We start from the raw sequence: 24,766 nt of genomic DNA on the forward strand, positions 1-24,766 counted from the left end.
GATTTTGTAGGAGGAAGTCTTTTTCATATACCATTAATACAGAGATGATGTAGAGACTCATATGGAGACTGAGAAGCAAAAACAAGTTCTTTCTGTTTTTTCCAGCTTGACCGGCTGACTGTCCACAATTTGACTTGGTGTTTCTAAGACTCCCTGTTTATATCCTGAATCAATGCATTAACGCTCTTATTAAATCTGATTCAGAACATAATTAGCTTCACCATGAGACACTCTACATAATGAATCCATCAGAATGCTCATTACATCTCATGAGTATAAAATACATTTCTATCTGTCTGTTGCCCTAATTTCTCAAGGCAAGGAATGCAGTCAGACTGTTTAGGTGCTACGACACAGGCTGCCGTGGCAACAGGGAAAACCTAGCTAGTGCTGATCCAAGCACAATCTCCACACACTTCACCTTACTTACCCACACCTCCCACCTTTCAACTCGGTACAGAAGCTATCAAAATTCCTGGGTCTTGGATTTCTTTGGTGATTGTCTCTGTAGCTACTAAGATGATCTTCAGAGGACTGTGTGGACTGATCGCCCCCTTGTCTCATTCGTCCTATTTCCAAAAGTTTTACCATTTAGCACTGTGGCTGCTTGGTCAACAACAGTGGATGGATATTTATGTAGTGCTTTAGTTCATACAAACTTGTAACCCCTCTAACCAGGTCCTGCCCGCCCCGCTCTGCACGGGCCTCGAACCTAGGTTTCCGGCGTGGAAGTCGGACGCTCTAACAAGGAGGCTAAAGGTTGCAATCCCTAGCGTCAATCACTAGAGTATCTCTTGAGATCAGAGGAGTGAGGTCTACTCGCACAGAGACTACTAGCTGGCCTCCGTGACACTCGACCCCCTAAACCTCACTCCCATCCGGGTCACGGCACCAATGTAACCTCAGGTTGTACTCAAACCTGGGTCTCCGGCATGGGAGTCGCTTCAAAAGTTTATTTTTATATATTTTAGTATATATTTTATAAACTTTTATTTTATAACAATGTCCATTTAGTGGACACAGAAGCAGCTCTAATGCAGTCTTTATTGATTGTTGAGCATACCTCCGTGGAAAGGCCACTCTCCTTTAGCTGCCAAGTCTGATATTTGCCTGTACACAGCTGTTGTGCCAAACAGGAAGGGAAATAAGTGGCTGGTGGAAATGAGGCTCTGTTTATCTGCCTGTGGCAGCGACATGATAATAAAATAAGCGCTATCCACTCTGTAATCGTCTTTGTGATTCAGGGCCCTGTCATGTTCAATCAAATGAGAGAGGGACTTTATAAATGCAGAAAGTGGAATTATTCTTTCACAACAATGCACTGATAGCTGATGTCAAACAAAGTTAATAAGCCAGTGCTCTATTTTTCTCCTGCTTCTACCATTCCTCTTACTCTAAATGAAAGATATGTGTGCATCCCGGTACCTCATTGTACACCATATTTTCAGTGTGTGTTGGAGTGCTTGTCACATGGTGTTGTTTTGTCAGTATGTATGCAAAATGTTTCTTGTCCTCCACATCTGAAAAACAAGCAAAAATATGTTTCATTTTTTATCCTTATTTTTTGTTTGAAGTCAGCAAAACTTTCTGGCAGTATATTTAACATTCCCTGCCAACGTTCTGGTTGTCTGGCAATGCATTTAAAGCTCGGTTGCTGGTGTCTGCAAGATGTGCATCCAACTGGATCATTTCTTTTTGCAGTGGTTGAAGAGAGGCATGTCAGATGAGATGCACATACAACACCTTTTCCTTGGTATATAAATGTATTTTTATGGCAGGTTTGTTTTTTCCTCACACAGGATTACAATGATGAGATCAGGCAGGAGCAGCTTCGTGAGCTCTCCTATTTAAACGGTTCAGATGACCCGAGCCGAGGAAGAACCGCACGAGGACGTGGCTTACGTCTGACCTCCACAGCCTCCACCCGGTACAGTCGCTTCACCTCTCCACCCCTCTGAAGAATCATGGAAACCTTAAGCGAATAGCACATCCAGATATGACATAATTTATTCATCTTCGTTTCGTTTCAAAAATGACTTAATTTCTTCCAAGGAACAAGACATTTTTAAGATTTCTTAAAGATAGAGAAATCTGATCTCATGTAATTAAAACAATACAATATCACATAATAAAATATTATTAAGAAAAAAAAATCTCAGTCCGTGTTTCTAAAGAAACCGAAGCCATCCAGTTCACTCTAACGCTTTAACTCTGACTGTTAACAACTCTAAAAGACGCTCAATTTTCACTCCCGAACATCTGCGCTCTGTTGGATCATGAAAGTGCCTTGAGGCTCAGTGTTATTAATCAGGTTAGCAGGTGAAGCTTTAATTGTTCTCATCAAAAGCATAACTTATATATACCATCATACATTATTTAAACCGTCTTTAATGTTTATTTCATAAATTCCACACCGCCCTTGTTCTGGCTTGCTGGAGCCATTGAAGATCCCTCTAGGATTCTCCCACAACAACGACAGCTTGCATTACCTCAGGTAGTAATAATAGATTCAAAATATGATATTTCTGTTTACCGTTCCTGACGGATAAAGCCAGCTATAAAGTGCCTCTTCCCCTTGATGTGCTCCTTGTGGTGCCCTGAGAAGTCATTACCACAAATCAGCATGGCAAAAACAACACTGATGAGGCCATTAGTCTCTGTAGGATCTTTGAATTTGGATAGGCAAAATGTGGATCTGGACAGACTGAAACATCTGCCATTCACCCGTGTTGCCAACCCCATCTGCCATGTTGCAGCTCTAATCAGGTCGAATATTACTCCAGAAACAGACTTTACCCCTTGATTCATCCTACAAAAAAAAAAAACAGTAGCAGCACAAGGGAGCAAAACCATAGATCAAAATAAAGCTGTCTCTCATTGTATTGAATGAAACAATGTGTTCTACAGGTCAGTTTTTGATGCCATGCTTCACTGCCACTGTTATAGTGTATAACCAGAGCAATTCTGTGAAAGAAAAGAGCTGAGGCAGTGAATATTGCAATAGCTTTGAAAACTCATGGTTCACAGGGCTTTAATAGGCTGTCTGTGATGAAAACACTAGCTAACAGCAGCCCACTATTATAGCACTGCAGCAAATGACTTCACACAAAATGCTAATTTTTCATCTGTAAACACTGGAGTTGTGCTGCACTAATTTTGCATAGTGCTGTCACTGCATGTGGTTCCACAGAACAGTTATATTACAGTAATGTCAATTATGGGTAAATTTGGTGATAGACTACAGTCAAATTAACACTTTTACTGAACTGCCTAGATAGTGGCTATACTGTATATTACATATTCAGAAGAAATACAATTGTTTCACATTAACTCTTTCTCCACCATTGATGGCATTTTCTGTCGTTTATGAAACAACGCTACTGACAGAATTTTCTGGCTTTCCGTGTTTTTACTGTTATATGGTAGGGGCGCTATTACTCATCTTCTGAAAGAATCTCCGGAATCAAAACACAGGCAAAATGCAGACACAAGCGATAAAAGCATTGCTTATTCACAATGTAGTCTTTGACAAAAATATTATTTTTCTCAGCTTTTTGTTCAAAATCTTGTTTTTTTTTTACCCACATTCCAATGCTGATAAAAAAGAATGTTAGAATAAAACATTTTTTTGTTTGTTTGTTAGTTTAAAAGCAGAAGCTCTGTTCTTTCTTTTGACATTTCGCATGTTCAAATAGTCATTCAACAAATATTCTGGGTGCCATGAAATTTTTGTGAAAATTATCAAAAATTCTTGCTGTGGCTGGCAAAGTTAAATGTACATGACACAAACTGGTTTGAATATAAAGTTGAGTTTTAAATTCTTAGTTGGCATTAAATTCTTGACATTATTATTTGTTGTATTTTATTATTTATTTAAATATATAAATGTGTAATATATATATATATATATATATATATATATATAACTGAAAAATTGTGCTAAAAATCATATTGTTCCATTTTCTTATGTTTTTAGTGGTCGAGGAGGGGCAGCTCCACCCGCTCCTCCTGGACGAGGAGCAGCAGCACCCAGAGGAACTGTGGGCACTCGCACCTCCGTCTCCACACCCACACTAGCCAGAGGAGTCTCTGCAACCCGGACCAGAGGAACTACAGGGACCCCTGGATACAGAGCCTCGCTACTGCAGGCCACACACAAATCATATGATGACTATGTAAGTGAAGATTCAGTGTTTTTAATGACAATGATTTTTTTGGGAGTGTTTATGTGTTTTAGTTAAATGTGGTGCATTTTATACACCAAGAACTTGGTAAACAATTGCTGATGTTATACTGCATGACTAGAGTTGAATTGGTGTCCTGAAAGTCTTGCCTACACACCCACACAAACACATATACACACTCACAAAATAAAAGGCTTGACAGAAGAAAGGTTTATGAATCCTTAAATCAAATCCAACTGGACAAGAACTCACAGGAATGGCCTTTCTATTTACCAAAGGCTGAATAAATCAGTGGAGACAGAACCCATTCTGACAGACTGAAAGCTAGTCCACATGTTAGTCCACAATGTTGACATACTGTAAAAAAAATCCATATGGTGCAAAAAGAAAAACATCTGCTCACTCCATTAACTATTATCTGGGTGTGGTGATGAATTTGGCGATCACGGTCAGTAGCTGACTATCAATATCAGCAGGGCATGACATTAACACCCGCCAAATGCAGGTGGATTTCAGCAGTGTAATGCAATCACTCCTACTAGCCACCTTGGTGGGTTGAAATTTATATATAATATATACATTTTTGTCAAAAATATCAAATCAAAATTGAAATATATCTGAAACGCTTCCAATTTCCGCAGAATAGATACACGATACCAGCTGCTCTTTCTCGTTCTCTCATCTCTCCGACAGAGAGTTGACACACAAACCCGCCTCCCTTCGCTCACTCGTTTCACTTGCTCCTGCTGAATATTGTTGCTGTTACATGGCTTGAATTTTGGCGTGGGATTGCGTGTATTGGGCAATTTTTGTGATTTTGTGATCACACCTAAAGTGCGCGCACATAAAGCTGCCTCTCAGTACTAACAGTATAATTGATCTGTGTGTCAGGTCATAAAGTGACAGCAGCCTAATATATCTGCTGCCAAATTATGAGATAATATTAAAAATATCTATGTGGCAGTTTTCCACCATGGTATCAATGTCGAAAGTGTGGCCAGTGAAAATGCTGAGTGGCTAGTAACTTTGAATAACCACTAGCCACAGTGGCTGGTGAGCAAAAAAGTTAATTTCAAGCCCTGGTTATCAGTATTATAGACTATTATAGATTCTAAATTATTATTATTATTATTATTATTATTATTATTATCATTATTATCAAATAATAGTGGATCCTTTTCCCCATTTGTAGAACAACACCTCCACACTGCAGACTTTTTGCACCCAGGTGTGCACAAGGTTATTTTTGAAAATTCTCAGCCAAGTGAACGTCAAACTCCAACCTAATGAAAAAAGCAATATCTCATGGATTCGATTCCCTCTGAGGTTTTGCCTAATGCAAAAGTCCTATATGTGCAGCGCTGTGGCAGATTGGTCTGTCTGCATGGGGAAATGTTAGAGTACAGACTCATTACCAACGTGAATTGAGTTCTGCTGGAGAGCCTCTGTATTACGGGAGACATGGAAAACGTGGACATATTTCTGTGAGTAATTGGGTCTTGGGTAGACAGGTAGAGGAAAGTGGACTAAGAAATGAGTAATTCACTAGGAAATCTAACCTTGCCCATCTTCAACCTCAGGGATTTTTCCCTAGAAAATTTGGGAGTTCCAAGTTATATATACATTTGTGGAAATATGTGTATACGAGTATGTATATCTTAATATTTTATATACATAAAACACATAGAGCGAGAGAGATTTGAATCTGAAAATTGTATTCACATTTCATTGATAAGTATCATTTTAGAGGTTTGAATATCTTTCTGAATCACGTAACATGTGCACGATTAACATAACAGCAAAGTTATATTACAGTAATATCAAACAATCTTGGGAAGTTTGGTGCTGATATACTAGATAATGAAAACACTGTAGATTGCATAATCATAATAATTAAAATTCTTCTACATTAAGCTAAATTTACAAAGACCAAACCTGTTTTGAATATGAAGTTGAGTTTTTTTGTTTTGAATGCCATTAAAGTATTGAAGGATTATAGGAAAGTTGGTTTATAAATATTTTTTGATGTATTTTTTTTTTATATTAAATAAATAAATATAACATTATTCATATATTACAATAATTATTAATATATAAGCTTGGTAAACTTGGAGAGGATTTTTTGTTTGATTAAAAAAAAAAAACTGCATTAATGTAAAGTATATTTATCCAAACCCTTAAAATAATATGCAATGCCAGTTATATTCTTTAATGAAACAGAGGCCTGGTTTCACAGACAGGGCTTAGACTATATATATATATATATATATATATATATATATATATATATATATATATATATATATATATATATATATATATATATATATATATATATATATATATATATTCAATAGAAAGGGTCAGGCAGTTTTTGATGCATTTGCTCTCTGCATTCATTACAAAAACGTAACTGTCATCCAGGTTTAAAATGTATAAAATAAAAGACACATGAATATCCACTGTTGTGTGGCAATGTTCTGCTCTTTTTGTTGGTGAGCATTTGAATCCAGTTAATCACAGCTCTTATGTACATCAGCTGAGCCGTGCCAGACTGCCTCCTCCTCCCCTCTCAGCACAACAGCTTTACTCAAAGATCACAAGTGCTTTCTCAGAGGGCTTTTCGCTCTTCTACAAACCAGTTCGACACTCCTCTATGAGCTGACACCCCTTTTCTTCCCACAAAATAAACAAACCTCTGAATGTGGCTTAGCAGAAACATAGATAGATATCTGTGCTCTAACATTTTAAAATAATGTTCAAAGCTGCTTGTTGATTTGCAATTATCCGGTTTTTCTTATCTGTTGGCCGTTGTTTGTATGTTGTTTGATGTTAAAATACTTTCTCCCATCCCATCTTAATATGCAGACTAGCTATAAGTCATTTGTAGGTTGCATATGCTGCAAAGTGTAAACACTGAGGATCAACAAACATTTTGTTTGTTTGATTATCCCGACCAGCCAAGCATAGCAACAGGGTCTCAACCAATGGTGTTAGAATGGGGCAGAGCTATGTGCTTATCTTGATCAATGGCAGATGGGGAAATATGTTTGAGAACAATAATTATTGTTGGAAAACATTAGTGTTTAAAGGGGTAGTTTGGCTTGTTCACTGATTGCCCTTATCTTTTGTTGGGTGTGAGCGTTTACTATGTGAATATAAAATCCCCTAATATATGTTGTTCTTATTGCCTGACAAAGACCTTGTTTAGTTGAAACATTGCAAGTTATGCACGTTTCATCAGAGCAGATAAAGCAGGGTGATGATTTTTTTTATTTTGACTTTTTCTGAACAAGCATGTTCCCAATTTTGGATGTGCGCAAACTACTCCGAATTTAAAGGGATAGTTTAAAAGGGATAGTTCCAAAAATGAAAATTGTATTTATTCACTCACCCTTGAGTTCTTCCAAACCTATAAGACTTAAGTCCATCTTTGAAAGACAAACGAGGATACTTTTAATGCAATCTGATTTCTGTCCCACCATTGAAAGTCCATTCCACCGAAATGTTAGCAATTTCACCATCTGTTTACCATATTTGATATGGTCTTTGTACTGTGTATGCAAAAAAGTGTTTAATTTATGCATGGGTGCATATACATTATATATAAATATCTTCATTTCTGTTTTGAGAATGAACAAAAGTCTTTGGAATGACATGACGGCCATTTTCCATCTATAAGTCACTGTTTTAACGTACAAACTGTTCAAAAACCCAATTAAAAAGCATACAGAATTCATTCTAAGGTCACAACCAGCTTAGTGTGGATAAATAAATGAAAAGGGTCAATGACTGTGAAAGAAGCCTTTGAGTGTCTCGGATATCACAGTAAACCTCTTAGACACGCAATCACACACCACTTCACATGGCAAGAGCCGATTCAACATGCAGAATAGAATGTTGCGAAAAGGCTTGACTCGCACGGTTCTCACAAGGTTCTCACCACGGCTGTAATTGTTTTTTAACAATGGGCTCGCTTACACCGCTGACTTGACATTTTTGAGGTGAACTAATTATTGAAATGGAATTCTTCATGCAGAACTCCCTCGTTTAATAAAACAGATGTACGACATACACCTTCGAGAAGAAGTTTAATAATTTCCTGCTGAAGAGAAGCATGTGAAATGCCTAGAGGCTCTGCATATTATTTCAGGTCTGAGAGCTGCATAAAAAATAGGAAAATGTAGCATTTGTGCTTTTGCTGTGAAAATATCATGAGCTATATGGTTTGCAGTGGCGGTTAAATTGTTTTGTATCCTTATGCTTTCTGTGAGCAACAGTATATTTACTGGTCAGTGATTACTGAATCGGAGCTCCTTGTCATGCATAAATAACTCCTATTAAAAATTATTGTAACATGATTCGCTAATGCACTGCAGATTACTCTGTTACATGAATTGCGGCTTCTGAAGGTTAGAAGTTATAGCCTACTTGTCTGTCATCATCTTACTGAATTAGTTCTTTTATTTGGGTGATTGTAAAAATTTATATAACAAGTAATAAGTGCTCCTATATTTCTACTGTGAGATCTTTGGCAATAAACAGTCCTACTTTATTACAGAGCTGCCTCCATACATTTCTGCTGCCATCTTCTTAGTACTTGCAAACGATTGTGCTTTCAGGCAAATCCTGTGCTTTCAGGATTCTCTAAATTGTTATTTTAGCTCTATAAATATTCATGTAGTTGTTCTTGAGTTGGTGGAAAGTGTCTTAATTCAGTGAGCTGTTATTATATATGAATAAAGATATCAATTATTTGCATTTCCAGGTGGTAAGTAGTAAGATATTTGAATTCTTTTAAATAAATTAAAACCTGACTCCTGGCCACAGACAATATTTTTCTTGATTCGATTATTTGGTGTTTTGTTTGCCTAAAGCAAAGAAATCTGTTTCTGTGAAATCTGTTCTCTTGAAATATGTGCTCCTGAATATGTGATGATTTCTCCACATATGAAACAACACATGGTAATTGACATATTTGCATGGAAATGTATGGGAAAACTCAGAAAGCAATTTAAAATTACACTTGTTCATATAGTTATTTTACAAAGAATTTACTTCCAATGATACTCATGATCCAAATTTATTTAATATACTACCTAATTGTGGTTATTTATTTTCTAAAGGTTGGTCGAGCAGTTGACTAGTGAATGTTTACCTTAATGCTATGAATGCAAACACAAGCCATCCTAGGTGTATATTACTGTCTTCTTTCAGACTAATAAAATCTGAGTTATATTAAAAAAATTTACCGCCTTACGTATTCAACTTACGAAAAAAGCGTAAGTGACGCGTAGACGTAGGACGTAGCATAGCATTTTGGACTGCGAGAGGCATTACAATTTCTTTGTAAGTTGAATACGGAAGGCGGTCTGGCGGAAGAAAGTAATATACACCTAGGATGGCTTGAGGCTGAATAAATCATGGGGTTTTCATGGAATTTTGCCTGAGTTATTCAAATGCACTTAAAGGGAAGAATATTACTTTATGTAATTTCTGCCTACCCAAATCTAAATACCATACCCATATATAGTGGTATAAATGCAATATCCCAGTGTCATTTTACAGAAAACCCTTTGAAATTACATGACAATGATAAATATTATAGTATATATTGTCTATTTGTAGCTGTTTGAAGCTAGCCTGGGTGCCAGCCCGAACCCCGCCCACAACATTTTTTGGACAGAAAGTTCAGTCTGGACTCGATCCATTGTGGAGTAATTATGCTCGGCTCCCAGAAGGCCGAGCCAATCAAATTGCCAGGGCGGGCTTTAATCGATGATGTACAGGCTATCTGCGGTTACGTAACCACCCACGTCATCAAAGAGCGCTTGGGTTGAATTAGTTTTCACCAACGATGACTGCAGCTGTAGAAGTAAGATGTTTAGATTCCGCTATCACGTCTGTAATAAAAGAAATCGACAGTGCATTAATTTTAAAAGACGAACAAAGAACCGCAATCAAGGCATTTGTCGATGGGAAAGATGTGTTTGCCGTCCTTCCAACGGGATTCGGCAAAAGTTTAAGTACAAGTTCAACATACGTCACTTACTGCGTTGCTCTGATTGGTTGTAGGTCTATCCAATTGAGTGCAGAGTTGTTGTTTTTTACTGGTTCGGTTAAGACACGCCCCATAATTCAAGTGCAATGGAGCAGTATCAGACTCACATTCTGCCTAGAATATGAGTATGACGAAGTCAGGCTAGTTTGAAGCAGTCATCGGAGTTCAAATGTGACGCTTATCTTTTTTATCATATTTCACTGCTTGATTCTTTGGACGTTCATTCAATCTATGATTGTCACACAATGAAACAAACTACATGAGCTTTCTTGTGATATATGACTTGACTGTTTTGTGAAAAAAAAAAAAAAAAAATCATAGAAAATTTTCTTCGCAATCATCACGCGAAAATTCGTGTCTGGGACCAATGCATATGTAAGCTCAATTTTACTGCTTTATGTATCATAAAAACATTCTTATTTATGGTGTTCTCTGTAAAGTTTAGATACTAAGCTTTCAAATGATACCAAATATGGGATGATACCATATAGGGAAGCCTTTTAAATGGATGCATAAACATTATAACATGAAGTATTTCCGGACCCGTATAAGGGTCCGCGGAGTTAAATAGTAAAACATGCTGCTTAAGATATGCATAGCACTTTATCAAGAAGTAATGTTAACAAACTAGTCAATTAGTGGACGAGGACAGAACCCTGACCCTATTAGCATGAGGAATAACTAATAGAAGGAAACTTGTCTTTCTGTTTTCATTCTCCTTATTCCTAAAAACTGTTGTCAACTGAACATACCTAATTCATCATTAAACCTATTAGTCACTAAACATCATGATATGAAATGCAGTTTCCCTTTTATATAAAATTGATGTGCAATGAAATCCCATTTTGATTATGTTATGAAAGAATTATGTGTTCTTTCACCGTTTGCAACAATCAGAACGGACCATTAAATAGATATATGGCCTGTTGGATGCCAGTATATTTCAGACTGCAGATTGGCCTAAAGCCCATGTTTGCTCATACTTCAAACTGAAAATATTAGGCCAGAAAAATTGGTTGAGAAATAAAGGGTAGACAAAGAGACTTCATTCAATAAGCAGACGGAGCCACAGCCAAAAATCATTTTCAACCATTCATTTCCTTTTGCTGCTCTCCAGTGAGGAATCATATTCAGTTGCCGTCCCACACAGAGATCAGTCACTGTCAAGAGGTGTTGGTGGTTGTCAATTGATAATGAAGCTGAGTATTGAAGACCTTTGGCTGTCTGCTGTATTAATTACTCTTGCAGTGCTCTCTACCACTTGATTTATTTCCTGTTAGCTTGCTCAATAGGACCAGAGTTAATTGCTCTTTCAAATGAGTGTTGAAATGTAACGATCAAGCACCATTAACTAGAGCTTGCTCGGATTATACGCAGCGGCTTGTAAGTGCATGGTAAAGTCAGAAAGGTCAGGCACAAGGACCTTTTAAACAGCACTTTGTTATTATACTAATATCCTGGTCACACAATGTTTGCATAGTACAAGGCCTCTGCATACTGTAAGATCCAAAATATTTTTAATATCTGCACTGCAGTGTCATGTAGAGGTATAAATGTGTTTTTTTATGTGTTCATAAAATCAACTTCTTTTTGGCGTATTATGTAGATTTAAAGGAATAGTTCACTCACCCTCATATCTTTTTTTCTGATTTTCTTTCTGGATCAAACAGTTCATTGAACAGATCATAACATGACATGAGGGTGAGTAAATTATGACAGAATTTTCATTTTTTGGCGAACTATTCTGTTCTTTCATTAAATGTCATAGCAGACAAAAAGGACACATCTTCATTTTCATGAGTGTTGAAATTGAAGCTACTCTTACTGCTCTTGATGAAATGACCTTATTAAATGGGTAGGTCAGCCACTTCCTCTCACTGTACTACTAAAATGTATTTCCTTAGAGAGCTGTTGGTATTAGTGTGATTGACATATTCTGAAATATGCCATTAAATAGTAAAACATGCTGCCTCTTCTATACTCTGCTGCTTAAGATATGCATAGCACTCTATCAAGAGACAATGTTAACAAACCGGTCAATTGGGAGAGGACAGAACCCTGACCCTGTTAGCATGAGGAAAAACTAATAGAAGGAAACTTGTGTGTTAGATCTCCTGAACAACATAATCCCTGGCATAATCCATGACTTTAATTTAGTCTAATCCTTCTTCATACTCATAAAACCAGACTCTTGTGCAGAATTTTAATGTAAAGGGAATAGGCAGGGTCAAAATAGCTCGCCCAGGTTTTTCTGACAGATTAGGCCTAATAAAGGATCTGAACAACAAAATGGTAACACTTAAGAGTTTGCATTTATAAATTCTTTGGAGTTTACCTAATAGATTGGTACTTTAATCAATGCAATATAGTGTTTCTGATGGCATTTTGTGGTCTAATAGGGACCTCTCAGTCCTTACACTCAAAAAAATAACTCTTTGAATGAAAAAATTATGGAAAGGATTTCCACATGATTAAGTTGCTTTATTTCAGCATTATGCAATTATGTTATTCCAATTTAATGTATATACGTTGGGTCAACTTGATTTATTAAGGTTGATTCAACTTATTTACTATGGTTGGGCACAGCTTAATTTAATAGTGTCAGCCCAACTAATTTGGAAAATAAATAAAAAGCAATAAATAAATAAATAAAAAATAGTTTTCATATACATTGATTTTTACAATTAATTCTTCTTGTTTAATTTTATGATTTATATAACTTTTGTGATGTTCTGTGTTAGAAATCTAGATGTGATACTGGATTCATCCTAAACTGCCTTAACCAAAAACATTGTAAAGCCTAAATTGATCATAAGTCCATTGGTGGCAATGGTTTTACAATCAACATAGGCTTACAATGCTTTTGGGAAATACAACCCAGGGCACTACCACAATGATTACTTTCTTATTAAAGTAATTTGAAAGTTTGTTAGCAGGTCCTCAACCCAAGCACAACTGCAACAATTCACCACAGTGGTAACCCTAAAATGATTACTTAACAGAAACTTTTAAATACCAACATAATAGAACCATTAACATTAAAAAAGTCTTTCCATTTTCTCATTTTCCTAAAAACTGCTTAAAATAACACTTTATTTCAACATTTACACTCCTAGTTCAGCCCCTTTGCAAAGCATGAAGGGAAGTGAAAATCCTGTTTGATTTAGTCCTGGTTGGGTTTACTTGATTGAAACATGTTATTTCAATGAAAACATCAAGTTAAGTCAAAGAGTAATCGTTTCAGGTCAATTTAACATGAATCAAAACCAGAAACCTGATACAATGGTGTTGAATCAAAATAAATTGTTTAAATAAACTGAACAGCATGATATACAGCATTTTTTTTTTTGAGGTTCACAAAGGTGAACTTCAAAGGGAAACTATACTTCAAGAATAAGACATTATATTTTGCATAAAAAGGAAGCCCATTCTTTGCATTATTTCTCATTTACTTGCATTAGGCCTACTAAAATGTTTTTAATACCTATACCATAAATATTTTATTTACCATACTAAATGTAAACAGCAGTGTCTCTCTCATTGTTACAGAGTGTAATATAATTATATAATACTATTACTAATATAATACTACTAATATAGCTTACTAATATAATACTATTAATTGCAATAGTCTGGTGCAACTTCTCACATCCAACAAGGTGCATGGAATAAAAAAAATGTGTAATTAAGGAACAAAACCAGCAACACTTGTGGCGTGGGGTCAGAAATAAACAAAAAACTGGAGCTATAGCCTATATATCAACTTTATTTTGTCAAAAAATAAAAATCTCTCATTGTTACATACATTATTATAGTATTTTCCCTTACTTTATGTTAGCTTAAATAACATTAAAATCTTGCACTGAACAACACTGTACTGAACAAATACAATCCCTGAATACATTTGTACACTCTTCTGTTTCTTGACAGACACCTGCAGCGCTTGCGCTCACACAGCTGAGACACATTTGTCCAAGATGCCGTTTGAACATCTGTAACTTTTAATGGTTGCATCGGATGCGTTTCGGTGGTTTTAAATCGACGCTCGTGACTTAAAGTCGAGTGCTTTTACTATAATTTACGCAAGCGCGTTCATAATAGAAGTGACGCGGTTGAGAGCGCGGCTCATGGTTGCATAGCAACGACAGACGCCACTGGAGCGAAAGCGCATTGGAAAGGAGAATGCGGCGCGGCCGCTTATGTGACGCAATATGTAAATGCCCCCATAGAACGGCGACTTTTTCTTTGCATATCAGTCAGGTAGCAACTAGGGAATAATAATAATTTAGCGGGCCGGATTATGTTTTATTTTTGAGATTAGTTGCGGGCCAGGTAGAGGGGGAGGGTGGGCCATAAATGGCCCGCGGGCCGGCAGTTTGATACCACTGGTCTAAAGACTTTTTGGCCTGTAGTAGATATACAGCATCATAAAATGAAAATTCATCTTTCCTCAAACAAAATCCCTTCATAGGGTGACCATACTTCCTGGGGCAGTCCCGAATTTCAGCTCTATTTTTAGTTTCCTGACTTAAGAAAAAAAAAAGCATGTTTTGTCCAATCAAATTAGTCATAGAACAAAAATTACCATCCAATCACAATTTGTTATCGATTAACTTGCAGTTAGTGAAGGTGGGATAAGCGGAATCACGCTCTCTTGCACGCGATCACATGCACAAAATATGTAAAATAAATGTATACATGGTAAATAAACTTGTTTTTCAGATACAGTAGGTTAATTTAATTTGTTTCTCTATTGTATTTGTCGTAATGTTTGTAAATTTCTTTTATATATATATATATATATATATATATATATATATATTTTTTTTTTTTTTTTTTTTTTTTTTTTTTTTCCATTAGACCAAAATATATAGCCAGACATTATAGCCAGACCATAAAATATGTGTACATTCATTATGTTGCCTGCTCATCAGTAAAGATAATAATTAATAATTCCTCTCAATATCAATGTTAGCTCTAAAAAGAGTAATAATAAATGTATGGATGACACCAGTCATGTAGGATCTCGAACATCTCAGTATACATTTTTTATCTGTTTATTGTTTCTTTTGTCTGTAATACTGAATCGATCTAGGCATTATCCACTTGTCTTCAGACGTGGCAAATGAGACAATTGTCGCTTACTGATCAATATTTTCTGTTGGACATGATTCAGCTGTGCCAGTCCACCACTCTGGGAGTATATTTATTAGAGAAATCCTATTGCAGTGTAATTAAACATTGATTTTTCAACCCTAAACACTTAGAGTACTGCTTTGAGACGGATTCAATCCTCTTACGTCTCCCTCTGTAATTATTCTTTTGTGTTTCTGTGATTTCAGGGATATGATGATGGTTATGACGGGGAATATGATGACCAGAGTTATGAGGGCTATGATGACAACTACAGCAACCAGTCGAAAAGGTGCACATTTAATTTTGAAAGACATTTTGTCACAACATGAGCTAATTAATGTGTACTTTCATTCTAAGAATCTGTCAAAATGTCTCATAACAAATACTTTTCCTCTTACAGCGTCTCAGAATATTATGAATATGGACATGGCAATAATGATGAAACCTATAACAATTATGGTAAGGAATTTATCTGATCTACAGTTCTGCTAAAAGCAACATGACTTTCATTTCAGACTTTTTTTTTTTCCTTTTAGCACACTAGGAAACTATTAGGATTTTAGGTGAACCATTTTGAATAGTGCACCACAAAGAGAAACATCTTCTATGCATAACAGTAGTTCGCGTAGCAGGCAGGCTGAAACTCAGTCATGGCACATTGCCCACACCAGTGAGAAACCTCTTTGCCTCATTCATTTTCCATATTGCTGTTAAATGTTTCAGAGCTAAAGGTAAGGAAAAACACCTAGCGGCATTTGCCAGTTGTTAAATCACAGAGGCCCAGGGCACAGCAGCTGCCATTTTACCTTACTAGCCTGCTTCAGGGCTGGGTTTTAAGATGCACTTGAAATCATGGACCAGAGCCAGTAGAGAGCTGGAGGCATTGCTGAGGCCCACCAAGAGAGACAGAATGGCCTTTCAGCCCATACTTTGCCTTTTGAATATGTGCCCTCTCTGGATTATATTTGATGCAGGATTCCCTCTGTTCTTGGCATGGACTGTTGTGCTCCACTGATGCCAGTTTCCCATTGTATATGTGCCTGCTCATCCATTTTGCATTGTGTCAAATTGTGCAGTGGAGTGTCTGTGTTAAAAGGAATGATTTGATATTTTGCCACCTTTTGATTAGCAACCAAGATTTTTTTTGTGTGTGTTACAAAAGGTTTTGCTTGTTAGTCAGTTAGGATCATATGGATTTCCACCTCAGAGTAAAAAAAAAGGTAACTTGTGACTTTATTTCACAATAGCGACTTTACGTCTTGCATTTGTGGCTTCATACTGCACAATGTGTTAAGTCTCACAGTTGCACCTTCATTTCTCCCAGTTGTGACTTTGTTTCTCAGTTGCAACCTTTTATTATTATTATGATATCTCATGATGTCTTTATCACAATTGTGAATATTTCTAGCAATATTGCAATTTTGACTTTATATCGCAAAATGTGACTTTATTTGTCACAATGTGACTTTATATCTCAGAATGTGACTTTATTTAAGACTAATTTTTGCGATGTAATTTCATTTCTCACAATAGTGACTTTCTCACAATGTAACTGTATCAAAATTTGACTTCTCGTGACGTGACTATATCTCAGAAGTTATGCTCAAAATGTGATTTTTTTTTTATTCTTGCAGTGTGACTTTATATTTTGCTATGTGATTTTATGTATCACAATTATGACTGTTTTTTGCAATTTGACTTTCTTGTAATTCTGACTCTATATCTCACATTGTGATTTTATTAAAAAAAAAAATAACTTTATCTTACAATTACATGTTATATTTGTTTTTTTGTTTTGTTTTTTACTCAGAGGCAGAAACAGACTTCCATAGGATCATTGTAAGTTGCCAAGATCAGAGATAGTTTTTCACAGTGAGGAGGATGTAAGGGGAAAACATATTAAGTGTAATGTGAGTAAGGGAGGGCTGTTTGTGTGTTAGTGATCATTACACAAAGTACTGGAATGTAAGGGATTTTGTCATGATGTATAATGGTTTTTCCTCCTTTCTCGGTGAAACGGTAGTTAGCAACAATGAAGGTTAAGGTTCTTTGCCCCGAAGGCGTGCTGATTGTTTCCTCAATGGCCCAGCGATCACACTCAGAGAACCTAATGGAGCATCGGCTCCCAACACATACTGTATTTAAATGACAGCAGGGTCATACTGTGAGCTCAGCCAGGAGTTCATGCCTCATCTGCTCTGCCTTTGGTAACTGATAATTAGGGCAAAGTGACATTGTATATTTCTGAAATCTATGATAATGGACCGAGGTGAACATGCCCAAGATGAGATGTGTGACTGGAGCTTGAAACTAATTATTGAAATGTATGTGTAAGATGATCAGCTGGTGCTCAGTTTATCATTTTGTAATGCTTTGATAAAAAAAAAAAGCATTAAAAATTGCTAATGTCACATGGAATTACATGGCCTTGGGATATCCATTAATTGATAAATCGTCATAGCATTGCATTTCAGCCATTTAAAGAATCTTCTCTACTTTGTAACATCTACATATCACTTGTGTTAAATTCAGTTTTTCTGTCAGATACTTTAAATGAAGATTGTCTTACCTGATTATTTATTACTTCTACATTTTTTTACCTTTTTAATCATCTTACTTTTAGCAGAAGAGGACTGGATATCATCCCGGCCCAACCTCAAAGCTCCAGCATCAAGACTTAATCGAGGGGGCTACAGAGATCACCCCTATGGTAGATATTAAAGGTGCTCCAGATCACGTGACCTCCATACAATGCAAACCGCATTGGCTAAATAATCTAAAAAGGGATTTTTAAGTGATAGGTCAACCATGTTTTTAAACTCATCCTAACCTTGGAGGGAAAAAGCTACACAGTCCCTTCTTTTCTTATCTGAAACTGTTGACTTCTTTGTAAGATACCATATGAAAATTAGTTCTGGCCAGAATTTGGCAGTGTACTTTTGTCATTGAATGCTCCTTCCTTTAGTTTTCCATTGTTTGTCCCCCAAATGTAAAGCATGGAATTAACTACACATTGTGCTTCCCTGATTTTGGGAAATCTTTGCGCTAAGGAAAAAATGTATCGCCACAGTGAAAAGACTCATTTTGTACATAACATCTTTCTTAATACTTCTTGATTTGATGATGGTAAATACTGAGTTTGTATATTTAATTTTGATATCAGTAATGGGTTTGAAAGCAATTGGCTATGTACGTAGCCACATCCAAGTGCTTTGCTTTGTGTGTAGCTTGTATTTGTACATAAAAATGTAATAAAAAGGATGTAAAGCGCCTTGTGCAAGCTTCACTAAATAGGTGATTATAATTGTTAAACTTGTGTTGCTATAATTTGTTAATAAGGATGAGATCATTTTTGTAAAATTAGATTAGGTACGTACTTGTCTCTAGTACTAAATGCCTGTTTGACCTGAGGAAATGGCTAATATGTTTTTTTATATATATATATTTAACAGAAAAGCCACAAAAAGGAACCGTAGAGACGTTGTCAAGTCATTTTGTGTAATAATAGATAAGCTACATTAATAGAATTAAACTTTGTTAAATAATTTTTAACTTTAGCTCTAAATTGTTCATTGACTCTTGATTAGTCATTTAAATGTTTAACATGTTAATGGAAATCAACTGTTTAGATCAATAAATTGAATCTTTTTTAACACACTCTTTAAGCTTCAGCTTATTAAACAATAAGTCGGACTGACTTTTCTGCACTAACGTGACTCTGAGAATGATATGGAGATTCAGGAGGTAAGAACGTCCCCATATTCCAATAAGATGTTCTAAGTGCCTTCAGCCTTTGGTGTTAACCACTGTAGCCAATGTGAATATGGCTGATATTCACACTCATATTTCATCACTCACAGGAGTGAATGGGATCCAGTTAAACTGCTTTATCTCTGCTACCTACAGTATATTTTCTTCTGCTATTTATGTTAATGAACATCAGAAGGCTGCATTTGTGTTGTAATACCAATGCTTTTAAATATCAGCACTATTGAAGGCCCCATAGAGACCTGAACTCTTTTTTGTGACTATTAGAACTGAATGCTGACGCGTATTAAGACTTCGAAAGGATGACTAAACGTTAAGCAGGTAACCCTAATAATAACTCTAATGTTGCGAATGCCAGTCATAAATTAAGTTATTTATACTTCAAAAAGTAAACCTGCCCTCACTAACCCCAAATAAATGCCTCGGCCCTCTAAATCCGCTAATAAAGTTAACTAGTGACATCAAAAATTACTTCCTAAACAATTAACAATCCATCTTTTAAAACAAGCTAAAACTGATCTTTAATACCTGACCAGCTAAACTAAGCTTTTTAACCAGAAACGCTGAAAAAGATGGTTGCTCTCAAATCATATTCTGCTCTGACAGCTTTTGTCCAGCCCCACAAATTGGTTTACTTTTTTGATAGTAACATATGCTTTGTCAAACTGTTTTCAATCCATCTGTTAATCGTGCATGCGAGTGTACATTTGTTTTGACTTGTAGTCTCACTCATTGTCTCTTCTTCATTTTGTGTATTGTACTAATATCGCCTCAAAATCTGTATCTTAAATATGTATGTATATCCTTCCAACAGGTACCAGTCTCTCTGTGAGCTGAGATGCAGTGGATTGAATCAGACTGGGTAAGCTGCAAAATTGCCTCTGCATGACAACGGGTGCATTCAAATATAGTTTAGTTGAATATATTTGCTTTTTACTGCACAGCAAAACCCCCAGAGTGAAATCAACTCTGCTCAGATTACATATGGTCCCTCTCTATATAGTGTTAATGTAACACTGATTAATGAAATAATTAAGTGATGATTGAGCATTAATGATGAACACCTGCTGTTAACAAGCAAGCAAAATCACTAAAGAGAAACGCAAGAACTACAACTGACTTCCAGCAACAGCCTTAGATGAAATCAACTGAAGATAAAAGACATTAAATCTCTCAAGATCTGATTAAACAACTCCACAAACAGCATATTATCTCATTAACTTTAACTCTGCTTCAGTGTTATTTTAACTCTATGTAGAGAGGGACCATATGTTCTCTGAGCAGAGTTGATTTAACTCTGGGGACTTTTCTGTGTGGGGTTTATTACAACCTCTTACCTGCTTTGATACATAGTTTTATTATTTTGGAAGTCCATCCATTTTCCCATGGCAGATGGATTATGAAAGTCATTTAGCATAAATCTGTCATGTAACAACAGAAACACCAAGTACCTATATGTACCACAGAGCGTTCTTTTAGCAAGAGAAAACAATAAAGTAAACAATTTTATTTCAGAGTGAGGAGCATGTATTAATGTTTTGTTGTGACAGTACAATTAATAAGCCATTTAGCAATTAACACAAACATCCCTTTAGGATCGCTTGAAGACAGAATCTCTCTCAGTATGAAGTAGACTTGTGAAACTATGCACAGATTAATTGCACACACCACTAAAATATTAAGAAGCAACAGTATGACCTCGAGTGAAATGTGGCCTTCAGGAATAATGCTTTGAACATTTGGGTAATTAACAATTTTTGTATTAATTATGATGCAGGCGATCCCCACATGTGGAGCATAACAGCAACAAGAGACTAAAACAGTGTTCATTTGGTTTTTTCTGCTAGAGCAATTATGAGCAAATAAAAAAAATCAATTAACGCAACCTTTTCGTTATCAATTTAAGCTTTTTCAAAGATTCAAAGCTGTAACTTCATATATTAGTTCATCTATTAATTTTGACCATCGTCATGTTATTTTGGTTCTCTTGATGGATGGAAGTCTTTTGTAGAGGTCAGCCATGTTTTATAGTCTAATTAAGGACAAGACAGGAACATGCTCAAACAGATGCGTTTTTCACACTGAGAACCATTTGTAAAGCAACAAAGGATGATTAAATCACATTGCCTATCAGATGGCTTATTTTACAATGGAAAGGTAATAGGAACTGAAACAATGGTGAAGATGTTTTAGCTGCATTAACACTGCTGTGGTTTTTAATCTTTAATGGTCTGCTTGAATAAAAATCTTCAGCTGCAATATTTAATTTCTGTAAAATAGCATATAATTAAATAGAATAAAAAATAGATTATGCATTATTTAAATAACATTTATGATATTATTGTGATTTGTGGACAGATATGACTGAATGGCTTTAGGCTTGCTAATTAAAATGGGCAGTATCTTCTAATCAGTGGCACGCAGGTGGCGATTTTGCAGCTGTACCTGCGGCATGAACATGTCAGCAGTGGATTTTGAAGCTTGGATATATAGCTCATTTGTCCTTAAACACTGTTCCACAGTGAAAGAGGTCTGATATTTCAACTGCAAACATGAAGGTGCTTAACATGAAAAAAGGGGTTATGTCTCATATGTGCTGTGAATTAATGAGACTTTCCAGACAGCAACATAGTGTGGCCCAGATCCGGCCCACATTTGGTACATGTGGATAACATGCGGATCAGATGTGGGCTGGATCTGGGCCGACACTTTGTTGCATTCAGGGTTAGTTATACTGCCTTCACAGGCTATCGGAAATTTGATAATTCCCTGAAGTCGTGATTACGAGCTCATCGCATTCGAGTTTTAAAATGGAAGGGTGTTCATATGCAATTTTTACATATAGGAAACTTGTATTTATGATAATTCCGAGAGCACATGAAGGCAGCATTAGTATCAAGTAACAGGATTTACAATAAGTTTTCTGTTAATCTGGTCTTATTTGATACAATCTTTTTGCATTTTTCTGTGACAGTAACAGATTAATGCATGATGCTTTCTTCTGGGAGACTGTATTCACACACAAGACATTGAATTTGCTGTCAAATACTAGTGGAATTTTCATCTCTGTTGAAAATTACTGTCATTTTCTGTGACAGTTGGTCTTCACGTGGAGAGACTGAGATGGAGAGTCATTTTAACAAAAGGGCTTTAGACTTGTCATCACATTTCTTTTCGCATTGTGGGAATTATTTGTTTGTGTAAAGTCGTGGCCCAAACAGCAACTTTTAATATACCTATGATATTAAAAACTAAGGGCACTTGCACAACAATACAATAACAAAAATTGTAATTTTTATAAAAACACCTGCCTTAGCTATTGGCAATTTTTTTAAAGATTAACTACAGTACATTTTATTAAGCTTTATAACTTGTCTGTAGGCCTTTAGCGTTCTACATAACAATCAGTAGCATAAGGGTAAAAATATCAAAAATATCAACATTAACTACCTAAATATTAAATCAAACATATAAATATGCAGATTTAACCATCTTAAACACAAGGATAAGTTAAAAAGATTTTGTCAGACAGCGTGGTGCTTGAAGATGTTACTTGCTGGTCATGTAATTAAATTCCTATGGGTTTTTTACACAGCGGGAGAGCAGACAAACAAATGTTAAGAACACAAAGCTCCTAACTGTGCAAAATGAGAAATCGACAAGCTCTGATTTCTTAGCAGTGTTCAGTTCTTTGAAATGTTAGATGAGGGGTCTGTTGGGCCTTTTATCTTTTCAAATGTAGACTTATATTATTTTATACCCTTGTGATGTTGATATCCCACAATACCAATAAAAGCCATTGTACAAGAATTAAAAAGACTTGTGCCTGAATGGGTGTTTGAGCCTAAGCCTCTTCAGAGGACTCTTTTGGAATGAACGTGGATAATAGAAAGAGACCAGTTAATCCAGCCTCCATTACTTTTCCATAATCAATGATCAGCGCAGCCGATGAAGAGATTTAAAAATAAATCCACTAAATTCTTTTAAATGAAGCTTGTAGCTTTCATTTAAGCCTGGGAATGTTATGTGAGATGTAATCATTACCTATTTTAAACCATCGGACAGTCAGTGTAGAGGAGAGTGAAAGAAGATACAGCTTCTCCTTCAGTAGATCATGAATCATAAGCAGGGTATAAACATGATGTAGTTGGAGGCTAGGAAACCTCTGAGGCATTTTAGGCTATTCATTTTTTGACAACTACCACTACTGTCAGACAAAATACACTAGTCATATTCATGTTATCTTCAGGCAAGATTTTAGACGCAAATATTATCGCTGAGGAGGGTATGACTATCATCAGCTGCTTCCCCAACCAAAGTCCTCCCACATATCCAGCTCTAGTCTCAGCCTTTTATGCTGCCAAGAGTAGGATATCCCTGCTTAAACGTTGTGTCTGTTTAACCAGAGTAACATGTTTTCCCTGTCATTGCAGGTGCTTTGCAGTTGATATGTGGATTGATAAAACCAATCAGTGAGAAGTGAGGGGGCTCCGTCTCATTTGGCTGAGGAAGTGCTTATAAACAGTCTTTGTGATGCTGTATGCCAGGTAATTCGTGTTACATATACTGTAGATTATACTTGCCTCTTACAAGTGTACAGAAGCTTAGTGAAAAATAAATAGACTGCCTTTACTTGTATAGATAATAGCAGTATTAATAGCCTACTGTATATCATATTATACAACAATTATTTATATAACTATTTACCCCGCTAGAAATTTTATGTTCCCAGAACATTCTCAGAACGTCCCCACTGGTGTTAAGGACGTTGTCTAGTAACGTTCCCAGAACGTTCAGAGACGGTCACGATGTGGAGTTCTTTTAAGGTTTGGGGGACGTTATTTGGCGGACCTTCATAGAACATTCAGGACGTTCTCTGAATGTTTAGGGAACCATATTTTATTTGGAAATGTTCTCAGAACATCCCTGCTGCCCTTGTCAAAAAATAATTGAAAATTAGAGCTAAATTGACTAATAAAAGTGGCTGTTCAAACAAAAACTATTTTTTCTTAAATGTCTTACAAAAGACTCCAAAACGCGATAAACGCCATTTTCAAAAAAAATGAGTTTCCGCCAAAATCAGTATTGTATCTGGTCGGTATTGAAAAGTCATTTATTAATTTTGCGCAAAATGCGATATCCGTTGTGTTATTCTGTAATGTTTTCTCCCTTTCTTCCCAAAACGCGACAAACGCCAGTCTCCTTTTTCTGCAGAACGCGATATATCCGCTCTCAACCAATCACAGCGCACCATTCCACGCATTGTAAACATTAAAGGCTTTTTAAAAAGCCGTTTTTAATACCAATGTACTCGGCAAATGTGTTTATTTAACCGTGCGGTGGCGCCAGACACTCTTTAATCGGTAATGACAAATAATTTATGACATTAACAAGATGACCCATTGAATTCATTTTGGGAGCGACGACTGAATGTATTTTAGTAAAATGTCTGTATATAAGATAAATATTGCCAAAGTTTAGACTCTGTCATATATGTGAATCAACTTTCTTTGTTGTGTATTTTCAATTTGAAAAATAACTTTTATATTGATGGATTAATTGCATTTTGAAAAAAAATAATACGTTTTTATAATAAACTTTTAAAAATTAAAATGTA

At 36.0% G+C, this 24,766-nt stretch overlaps 1 protein-coding gene across 1 annotated transcript in view; it reads left to right on the top strand.

Annotated features, from left to right (window-relative positions):
* khdrbs2 (KH domain containing, RNA binding, signal transduction associated 2) overlaps positions 1-18,102 on the top strand; it is a 72,747-nt gene extending 54,645 nt beyond the window's left edge. Inside the window, exons 5-9 of the mRNA XM_067385243.1 lie at positions 1,800-1,927; positions 3,977-4,175; positions 15,588-15,670; positions 15,782-15,840; positions 18,005-18,102. Of these exons, the coding sequence (XP_067241344.1) occupies positions 1,800-1,927; positions 3,977-4,175; positions 15,588-15,670; positions 15,782-15,840; positions 18,005-18,102 (567 nt within the window). The remainder of the gene's footprint in view (positions 1-1,799; positions 1,928-3,976; positions 4,176-15,587; positions 15,671-15,781; positions 15,841-18,004) is intronic.
* The last annotated feature ends 6,664 nt before the right edge of the window (positions 18,103-24,766 follow it).

Source organism: Chanodichthys erythropterus, chromosome 5, assembly GCF_024489055.1.
Source record: "Chanodichthys erythropterus isolate Z2021 chromosome 5, ASM2448905v1, whole genome shotgun sequence".
Taxonomy (NCBI): domain Eukaryota; kingdom Metazoa; phylum Chordata; class Actinopteri; order Cypriniformes; family Xenocyprididae; genus Chanodichthys; species Chanodichthys erythropterus.